Source organism: Ostrinia furnacalis, unplaced genomic scaffold (genome assembly GCF_004193835.3).
Source record: "Ostrinia furnacalis isolate ACB-3 unplaced genomic scaffold, ASM419383v2 OfSCF7348, whole genome shotgun sequence".
NCBI classification, from domain to species: domain Eukaryota; kingdom Metazoa; phylum Arthropoda; class Insecta; order Lepidoptera; family Crambidae; genus Ostrinia; species Ostrinia furnacalis.
In genome coordinates this window covers 1,074,985-1,086,335 of record NW_021137587.1, presented here as the reverse complement: position 1 = coordinate 1,086,335, position 11,351 = coordinate 1,074,985, and the positions used below count along the sequence as shown (strand labels likewise).

Genomic DNA, 11,351 nt, shown 5'->3' with positions numbered 1-11,351 from the left:
CACAATAAATACTGAAAAATTGCTGTGAAAATTATGTAGGTACTCTGTAGTCGTATTGACTTCCTTTCCTAAAAATTTACTTCTTTTCCTCTCAATACATAAAGCGGTAGAAGTATGTAGTGTCTAACCACAGAGAGCAATAAATAATCCAAATGTTTGTCTGAAAGAGCTTTAACATGTTTCATGAAAAACATAAGTTAAACTCACGCATTCAGTTTTGATCTCGCGCCACGAACTGAGTGATATCTTGCTGGGAGCCACAATGGTACTGTCCTGGAACAAACATAATAAAACGTTCAATTTTTTAAAATTAAAAACAAGACTCATTTCTCCACGCTTTCCTACCACTGCAACTCCTGTATAGCAAGGATTTAGAGTTTGGTCTCCAATGAAACCCAACCAGAAAGATTTTAGTCCTGGGGGATAACAGCTACCTGTCTTGGAACCTGCAACGATTTTTTTATTACTGAAACAAAAGCTATTCTTTATAATCGTTTCAATTTAAGGCAGTTTTCAGACACCTGACAATGCGGATCAACACGCACTATCGGTATAAGGCCCGATTCGACCAAACAAGAGTAAATATTAATCTCAGAAAAATCGTCAGTTTTTGACATATTTCCCTTACTGAAACTGTCAATGTGTCAGTTATACCAGGAGTTATTCTCGGATAAACGTTTGGTCGAATAGGCCTAAGGCATCTAAAAATTGAATTCAAAAACTTCTCCGAGTTGCCGCGGGCTATAACGTACACGTTAATTAATCTCAAAGATAAGGTTTAGTGATCAAGACCAGTTGGCATACGACTCGACATGGATATCCAATGGTCAAGTACACTTGACATTTTGAGCAATTTGCATAGCGGGATAACACTCAATGGCATCTGGTTGTGCTATTACATTGCTATTTCTATCTACCTAGTTATTATAAGACAGTTTTTATTTTATTTTTAGTTTAACTGTCGCCTGGTTGAATAGTTTAAATGGGTACGTACTGCACTTTACTTAGGTTTGACTCCTGCTGGGGTCACATTGTTGCACAGTAACTAACATCTAACGTGTAATGATTGCCATGGGCTGGGTTGCAACATCTTACTTTAACTTTAACAAACGTCAAAAATGTGTGTCAAACTCCATACAAAAAGCATCGGTTGTCGTTATAGTTGCCGTTTAAGCTAGGTGATGTAACTCAGCCATAGTTTAAGCTCTGCTTAGTTTGTGAAGTTTGGAGCTAAGTAAGATGTTATTGTTGGACAAAAAAAGGTATTTTGCTGCAAAATAGTCGTATATTATACAAGAACATAAAATTCTAATGTTTACCATGATGTGGCGACGTTAATTATTTACAAATAGACAGAAATGCTTACCAAGTACCCACATAAGTATAATTAAGTTATTCTTATGCTGATTTAGTCTGGTATTTATTTCGCTAAACTTGTTAACAAATGCATAGGTGAAATCTCGAATACTTAAAATATAAGTACTCGTAATGCCTATACCTATTTAGTCCACAGTTCAGTGCTTACAAAATTAATCAACCAACAATTATAATTTTAGTTAAAAATATTGTTTTATTTTGTTTTGAGCATGTCACAAAAACATTATAATACGAGTAGATAGGTGTACAACCAAAAACTTCAAGAATATACTGAATTAATTTTAATTGTAATGTATTTCAATTGAGTGTAGGTAAAATTCATCACACTAATTGCTGGAACTGTCAAGATTTTTACCAGGTGGACCACTGTACTAACTACCACTTCGAACCAACTTAGAAAATATCAATTTATTTATCGACCCGACCAAGTATTGAACCAAAGACCCTATGCTTGTGGCGTCAGCGCCACTGCGCTATCAGGCATCATTATGCTACTGCACTTACAATCGCTACACCAATGTGCCACACAGGTGTTCTGCAAACGTGACTATAAACCAGCGGCAATAAAATATAGCGGCCGATTGTGGAAGCGAACAATGGCCATCGGAAGCGGCTGAATGGCAAGGACGCGCCACCAAGGCGAGCGATAACACTTTATTAATTGAGACTTCGTGGCGTTCCCTGCTATTGACGACAAAACTTCTTCAATGTCTTTAGGCAAAACATTCGTGACAGATTAAATCTCGCGATCGCTTCAAGTAGTAATATAAATACTCGTACGAGTACCTACTACAAAGGTAAAATGGCAATCGCTGATGCGCAGGTTAAACTAAGTAAACTAGTAGGACCACAAAGAATTTATCACGATGAAGATGAGATAGGTATGGATATGAACTGTTATGAGCATGAATATGTACGAGTAAGTGTATGTCAGTAGATAAACCTTTTTAAAGTATCTTCCCACGTGTGTCTCTACTATAGAATTGATTTCACCCTTCAGCTAAAGCTCTATGAGATTTTGAAAATTGTTTGACAAAGTTTCTGAGCTTTTTAGCTTAAAGAAAATAAATAAAGAAATTAGTTAATATTTTAATTTCCTAATAATGTTAATTTATTCAAGGCAATTATTGCTACGAAAGCCGGTCCAAGAACATACAACATCCCTTAATAAAGAAGGTTTATAGCACAGTGAAACGAAACCTTTACCTTTTCAGTAAAACCTCTATAAAAGGGTACAAAATGTAATTAAAACAATGGCGCTAAAACATTACGTTTCCGATAAGGAGTGATAGGGGTCATAAAGCAAGCATCACATATGCGGTCCTTCAGCTGACGTAACGACGCTCGCGCCGAATGTTAAAACCGTGAAAGTGTGTGAAAGCGCGCACCGGCTGCGCGTGCGACGCGCGCGGCTGCGGTGACCAAGCAGTAGCGGACATGAAGGGCTAGCAACACTAGCATGTTGGTGTCTAGGACGACTGTCGTTGGATCAGCATTATGTACCATACTGAGTATCATAGACAGCAAAGATTTTTTTTATTTCTGAATTTCGTGACATATTTTAAATCTTTGAATTTAATATCTTTGGAACTTTAGGTGCACTTTAAAATTATTGATGTAAAATTGTTACCACTATTTTCTATAACTTTTTACCTCATTTCTATGAAAGGTTACATCCAACCTATTGAGTAGGTAACTGAAAAATCTGAAAGCCTCAATGCTATTTCAATCAATCTTTTACGAGAAATACCACTGGCTGGCATTATAACTAAATCTTTCATTTGAGTATCTATGCAGCGAATATACAATGTAATAGTACGGTATCTATCGACATGACCATATCAAAAGTAATATAAATTATCAAATTACATTCATGTAAGAATGTATCCTGAAATAGCATCAAAATTTGTGGCCACCCCAGCGCGAGCGGCGCGCGCGTCGCGAGAGCCTGCAATTAATTTCAAATTGTTTAGCCGTTAGAGATGATTGAAAGTGTTCCAGTTTCAGCGATCAATTTTCACTTTTCTGTGCAACCACTAACTGCCGATTAGCACATTTTTGTGTTTTCACTGCGTCACACGATCTTCCCAGTGATTTACTAGCGTGAGGTGCAATAAACAAAACAATAATCGAAAATTTTTACCGTTAAAAATATATTGGCGCTCTCTTTCATGAGCTGAATTTATAATTGTAAATTAAAATAAACACATTGATGCATCGAGCATTAATTTTTTTTATTACTTCAAGATTTTATTTGTGACAGATTACTTTCATGTATTATTGAGATTTGTCTATTTTATATAATTATACTAGGAATAAAAAAGAACTATTTTCTTGAAAATACAGTAAGTATCATAATTATTATTTTTATGTGACTTAACGAAGGCATGTCCACCCACAACATGGACAGATGACCTAATAAAGATTTCAGGGAGCCGTTGGATGCAGGTCGCCTATAACGGGCCAATGTAGAAATCATTGGGGAAGGCCTATGTTCAGCAAAGAACGTTTTATGATTGAAAGAATGATGATGATACACAACGAAAAACACAACATTTCATGCCCCATTAATGCTAGTTTGACTAATTCTCGTCCACAAAACAATGCAATGTGACAATAATGATAAATTACAAAACGTACTGAATATTTTTCACATTGTGCCTAGAAAATGGGCACAATGTAACAAATCGCCATAAAAATAAACTTGATGAAAACTATGTTTCGGTGTCAGCTGTCAAGCGCGGGCGCAGTGATTCACCTGGTCGCGGCCGCGATATAGCTGTCAACCCGGCTTTGTTCGTGAGAACAAAGGATAAGTATAAAATGCATTGTGTCCGTCCACTATCAAAACACCATACAGTATACACACAGTTATTGAATAAAACAAATTGTGGAAAAATTGTGACCGTCACGTATTAGGACAAAATGTTCACATGTTCCAAATTATGATAGGTAATACGGTTTCGTTGACAATGTATTTCATAGTGCTTTCAAATGTCAAAATGATTCTTTTTATCTTATTTTTTTTAAGAGTATATACTATGAAAATAAGTAAGTATTCAAAGTTATAAATCCATGCCTATAAATTGCATAATACTCCACTTTGACAAGAAAAAGCTAGAACATGACCATAAACAAAAACTTGATAAATTAGTCATCAAAATTAGGCTGCGTGTGAGCTAACGACACAGCAAAGAACAGAATAATCAAGCAGCACCCAGCAAATAAGGACCGCTAAAAGCTGTGTACGTGGGTGTAAGTTTATATTAAACCAAATCTTATTCCAGTCCATTTTAGGTTATGTATCATATTTGATTCATTTGAACCAGTTAAATTACAAGCCTTCTTTCTTTACTCGCTGCATGACTCATCCGGTCGCATACATTTTATTGGGCTTTTTTTAATTTACCTTCACTCGTTACTTATTTCTAGGTAAAACAGTAGTCGATACGCAATATAACGAATGCAATAAAAATTAAATTACAAAATAAATCATTTTCCAACAATAAAAAAATCAGAAACCGATTTCACCTGTCACGAATGGTTTTCAGCTTAACATATGAATAGGCTGTGTTATTAAAAATGTATTACATTTTAAAGTTTCCGACATTTTAAGTCTCAATCATACACTTCAAGATTCTTTTTTCTTCATATTTGCCGTAATAAAATTAAATCCAACTGGAATTCTTAACTGATAACGCCGTATCTCAACGCCAACATCATTCAAGTTATTAAGAATCTCGCAATGTCACTTAAAGCCTCCATAAAAGGAGCGAAAATGTAATCCAACAGATTTACTGTAACACCTTCATCTCAAGTACAGATTTAACTGTAACACCTTCATCTCAAGTTGTACTGTCACCTGATAATGGTCGCTCTATTCTTGCAATGCGCAATAAAACTAAACAGTTTGTAATATTGCGACGAAATTGCGCGCCTGTGAATTATTTCTTGGAATGCTTATGTTTGAACTAAGGCGAAAACCTTACTTTGTTTAAGTTGGAAGAGTAAACTTATGGAAAAATAATATTTTCGTTAAAAATCCAACAAATAAAAACCTTTTGGTAACAACACGCAAAATATTAAATTAGTTAGGTAATGCTGAAATCAAAGAAAAATATTTTAATCATAAAGTTTTGAATAATAAATAACACCTGTCAAGTACATAATATTAAGATGCCAATATGTCATCAATAGAATTCACAGTATCAATCTAAACAACAGTTAAACTCGAAAAATGAATTTTTTGGATACTTAAAACTTATACTTAGTACAGTACTTAGATGCTGAAAACTTATTGAAATTCAGACGAAGTCGTAGACAAAAGTTAGAGCAACATGAACCTAGATTCTCTGTGTAATAGCAGCCACCGGTTGCCTCCATAATGTTACGAGATGTCTGTATACTTCTAACTTCTCAGAGACAACGGAGATTTATATTTCACGGATTTAACATTCCGAGAAACCTAATTAAAATATTTTCATAACTTATTCTAATGCGACTGATGCGATGTCACTCTTCTTGAGAAAAAAGAAACTACTTACAAATAGACCACATGATAGGTACGTTAAATTAAACTTGAAAAGAAGTATTCCACGTTAGCAGAAAAAACAAAGACATCAATAATGATAATTCAATGACAGCCAAGTTGTAATTGTAATTTTAAATTTATTGTTCTATTGACATTCGGTAATTTGATTTAAATTTAAATCTATTGTTTTTATTTAATTGACTTTATTATTATTATATTGACATGCATGATAACCTATGTACAATTAATCTTATAAGCGCTTTGGAATATATTCTGTTAGCTTGTAAGATGTTTGAATAATAAATAAATAAATAAATAAGTGAACGTACAAACTGATTATAGGTACTACTAGCAAAAATATTATGAAATGCTACTATCCCAACTTCGATACAAAAATTTAGCTTAAATGGTGCTGCAATTCATTAATACGGTGGTATTGTGGGTCATATTGCTCGACGTCAGACATTTTTGGAGAACGTACAAACTGATTATACTTCTAGCAAAAATAGGCTTAGGAACATTCTAGTTGAATCAAAAGTACATTCGAAGTAAATGACGACAATCTAAAATACAGGGGCGCCATTTCCTCTGTCTGCGTTGATGAATTTCAATGTAACCAAACAGTATTACGTCAAAGCGAGGAAATCCTTAACATGCGAAACATTATCGTGTATTACGCGACCTGACAGATACTGCAACTGAATATAAACAGCTGTTGCTAAACTTTCATAAATAAGTTAAAGTTTGGTACGTTTGATTTGTGACTATTTTTATTTGCACCTAACAACATGATATCTGTTTCTCCAAAGACTCAAAGTTAATAAAAATATTTTTATTTGTGTAGTTTTTTTTTTAAATTTGTTATTGTTTGTGTGTATGTTTATTTTCGAACCCGTTTAATATGGACTTTTAAAATTGTCTGAAATAAAGAATTTTTATTTATTTATTTTTATTATAACTTCGGGACTTTTACCCTCGGGCTTAGCACTTGGATCGTGCACCCCACACTTTCTTCTCCACATTACGCTAATGTTGCTCGTCTCTACCTTTGACTGCCCATTTAGGAGCGTATTCATAAACGACACTTGCTTAAGTGAAGCAGCAAATCGAACGTACAGCGTTGGATAGAGCTCTGTGATTGGTTCGTGTGTCACCCTGTGCGTCCACGCGCACTGTGAGACTTCAGAATAATGTTTGTGAATACAGGCGTAAGAATAGAAACCAATGAAATAAGCGGTGTTCAATAAGTTTACTGAAACGTAATAGCTCAATCGAATGCTAAATTACTGACCAAAATTATCCAAGACAAGGTAACCTTGCTGAAATAATACAATCATTACGAATTGAACCGTCATCGCTGCGCCCGCGCCGAACAAAGCCGGTAATGGCAGTGCCGGTTCCGCCGATTTGGCGCCGCAATGTTTGCCGGCAAATGGCCCAGAAACAAGTGGCTTAAGCTGGAAACATATTATCGGACGCGGCTGACGGACGCGGCTGACGGACGCGACTGATAAGTGTGCACAGTCTTTTGGGACATGACTTACGGACGTGTCAACGCCTTTATTCCACAAAGAACCGTTGACGAAGAAACATGTCAAGTAGTGAAAGTGAGGACGATTTTCTCGAATTGGCGGCGGCTTCTTTGTGTTGTCCACCCAGAAAAAAAATAAAAAGGGGTGTTTGGGTCCATGACATAAATAAAGACAGAGCAGAGTCTGGTGAATTCCACACTTTGTATCCTCATTTAATAAAAGATGAACGTCGGTATAAACTTTATTTGAGAATGAATGAGGACCAATTTAATTTTTTGCTAAATCTTATCGAAAATGACATTGAAAAAGAATTAACACAATTTCGTACTCCTATAACAACAAAAGAACGTTTAGTAGTTGCTTTGAGGTAAGTTAATAGGTAATAAAGTAAAATTATCTTTATTTATTTAAATATTTATTTATTTATAATCTTATATCTTTCATTATTTATATTTTTCTTTATGATTATAAATTCATTAAGCACAGCATGTGCTGGCCCCTTAAGATATCTGTGAGCGCCCTGCCTGCGCACGGATGTCTCCTCACTTGATTGCAATTCCGGGATCGAGATTTCCACGACAGCATCTTGCGTGTTAGATGTTAAAAGAGACTGAGACGTTTGTGAAGTGGAAGGAACAGGTGAGTTTGCGATTTGAGATGAAGATGAAGAATGAGGTACGAACTGTGTGGAAAAAACTTGATGAGTGACAGGGGGAGGAGGTGAGTATGCGATGTGGGGCGAAGGTGAAGACTGGGGTATAAACTGTGGGGAAGAAACTTGATGAGTGACAGGGGGAGAAGGTGAGTATGCGATGTGGGGCGAAGGTGAAGACTGAGGTATAAACTGTGGGGAAGAAACTTGATGAGTGTCAGGGGGAGAAGGTGAGTATGCGGTGTGGGGCGAAGGTGAAGACTGAGGTATAAACTGTGGGGAAGAAACATGATGAATGACAGGGGGGGAAGGTGAGTAATGAGTGTCAAAACTCTGAGATGAAGACGAATATAATGAATGAGGAGAAAATGTATGATTAGAAGCTTCATCATTTTCCAAACACATCTTCATCTCTACCTCGTGAACCATTTTCATAATATTAAATTTTATTCTAATCTGTTCTAATTTAGGAAACTTCTTGACAGTTTCAGCGATACTGTCAAAAAATAGGTCAATGTCATTTTTTTCAGATTTCCTCTGAGATCTAGCTTTCATCAGCTTTAGCATATCTTCGTGATAGGTATCTAAGTTCCGGGTTTTTTTTTGTTGACTGTTATTTGTAATGAAGGGTTCTTCGATTACATCTGCACCAGGCGATTCACTAGTTCCACCCAAGAATTCTCCAACTGGTGCTGCAATGGTGTTCCTATTTGCCATAAATGGTAACAAAAAGGCCATTTCCTCCTCAAATTTCCATTTTTTGAAATTCTTCACTCCTTGGCCGGTTACTGTCTTCCTCCTAGACATGGCATGGATGAACGCATTGCGAAGAAGGTTCCACTTTGTTTTGCACTCCGTAACTGAAAAAATAAATAAAAAGGTTGATTGAAAGCTAAATACCAGAGGACGTAAAAATTTTGTACATTGACCGATAGCGACAGAGAAACAGGACAATGTACGTCATTCTCAGTGATTGTGACCTCTATTAATTTTTTTTTTCAGGTTTTTTGCAACCGGTGAATCATTTCGATCAATAGGATTTAGATACAAAATGGGATTCAGCACAGTACGAAGTATTGTTCAAGATGTCAGTATTGCTATTTGGAAAAATTTAAAAGACATATTTATGCCAAAACCTACTAAAGAAAAATGGAAGGAAATTGCTAAAGCATACAATGATAAATGGCAGTTCCCTAATTGTATAGGCAGTTTAGATGGCAAGCACGTTATGTTGTTTTGCCCAAAAAATGCAGGGTCATCATTTTACAACTATAAACAAAGACATTCCGTGGTTCTTTTAGCACTGGTCGACGCCAATTACAAATTCATTTATGTTGATGTTGGCGCATTTGGACGTAACAGTGACGGAGGTGTATTCGCTCGATCAACACTAGGAATCTCTTTAGCCACGAACACTGCAGATTTGCCAGAAGATATGCCACTGGAAAATTGTGGACAACCCATGCCGCATGTTATTGTAGGAGACCAAGCCTTTCCGTTGAAACGATATTTAATGAGACCATATAGCAAAGAATCTACCTCCACCGACGTAAAGAAAAAAACCTTTAATATTAGATTATCTCGTGCTAGAAGAACCGTAGAAAACGCATTTGGCATTTTGGCAGCAAGATGGCGGATTTTTCATACTGACATTGCAGTTCAACCCGAATTTGTCGATAACATTATTTTAGCTTGCTGTTGTTTACACAACATGCTACGTAGCGACGAAGAAGATAATTTTTTTATGCAAGAGGAACAACCTTATGATTTACCAGAAAACTTTATGCCATTAGAAGGTACTCGTCAAAATTCAACCCAAGAAGCATTTGCTGTACGTGATAAATTTAGTGACTACTTTATTTCTGAAAATGGTATTCTGCCTTGGCTTAATGTAAACAGGAATTAAATTTTATTAAATAAGAAACTTGTGTCATTTATTTTAAAAATATCTATACTTCTAACTAAATAATAAATAAAAAATTTAAAAAACCTCGGACAATGTAATTCACTGTTTTGTGGTTGCGGCAAAAGTAATGTAAATCGTAATTTTGTGGTGGCTGTTTACTCACAATTGTAGTAAAAAACTGTACTTATCTACGAGCGTTTGGAAATTGAATAAATACTCACCCGTTATATTTAGTTCGGCGGCTATCTGCTCCCAGGCTTCTTGTTTTTTTGAAGCGTTTCTGTAATCCTTTAATTTGGGGTTATATAATAATTCCTTTGTGCGAACACACTCAATAATCCGTTCGTCCATCTTTACGTAGCGTACGTACGCACGTGCAACCTCTCACATAGCCCGCCTCCTTCTGACACACTGACGCGTCCCGCACCCCGTGCATACCGTCCGCGGACATTTTCGGCTGACAAGAACATCCAGCGCGCCAGATTTTTGTCGGACGTCCGAATGCTCAAGGTCAGCACAAGGTTGCGTCCACGACTTATGTCCGATAGTTTGCACAATTCAATGTTAATTCATTATCTAGATACCTATAAGTCGCGTCCGTCAGCCGCGTCCGTCAGCCGCGTCCGATAATATGTTTCCAGCTTTAAGCACGAATCGTTGGCTTGTCATTAGNAGGGATTTGCCATAATCTCCACGCTTGGCAGGCGGGTTGGAGATCGCAGTTTAAAAGATTGATGTTTTTCAGAGAGCGCTGCTGCCCGTTCTCTGTTTGATGTGTAGTCCCTAAGTCGCCTCTTACGACACCCGCGGGAAGAGTATGGGTTGGTGACAAATGTATTCTACTCCTACTAATATTGTCCTAATAAATAAATAACGACGTACTTATTTTCTACTTTTAAGTGATTGTTGGCGTCGGTTTTAATTTTTTTGTTAAAATTATTTTTTTTATGCTTTTTAGTTGATTAGTCCTTGTTATTGTCACTGAAGAGGGACAGTACCTATGTTTAATGTGATTAAGACTATAATTTTCCATTTTGTAATGGAAAATTATAGTCTTAATCACAATCCAAGAGTAAATAATCTTCCTAGCAAAATACAGGCTCCCTACTTTAAATATCGGCAACTAAAAAGTATCAATGTATCATGTGTCAATGTATGTATCAACAAATGAGTATTGAGTATCATCTAACTTCTAACTTATGTTGTTTGACCTTTCATCATCAGCTCATCTTAACCCAGATACTCCTGAAACTTTTTATCCTTGTCAATTTTTATAAATTTTTAGTATGTTTCTAAATAGAGGTCAAGTATCCACAGAAAAATATTAGAAAAATTCTTGGTCAACTGGAAAAG

The 11,351-nt window shown here is 36.1% G+C and overlaps 1 protein-coding gene across 1 annotated transcript; it reads right to left on the bottom strand.

Annotated features, from left to right (window-relative positions):
• Positions 1 to 211: 211 nt before the first annotated feature.
• Positions 212 to 10,501, bottom strand: LOC114364082 (uncharacterized). Its single transcript, XM_028320071.1, has 4 exons — positions 10,220 to 10,501; positions 7,925 to 8,952; positions 7,200 to 7,227; positions 212 to 273 (listed from the first exon to the last, which is right to left on the bottom strand). Exons 1-4 carry the CDS (start codon positions 10,347 to 10,349, stop codon positions 212 to 214), a joined length of 1,248 nt encoding a protein of 415 aa, XP_028175872.1. The 5' UTR covers positions 10,350 to 10,501.
• Between the last annotated feature and the right edge of the window lie 850 nt (positions 10,502 to 11,351).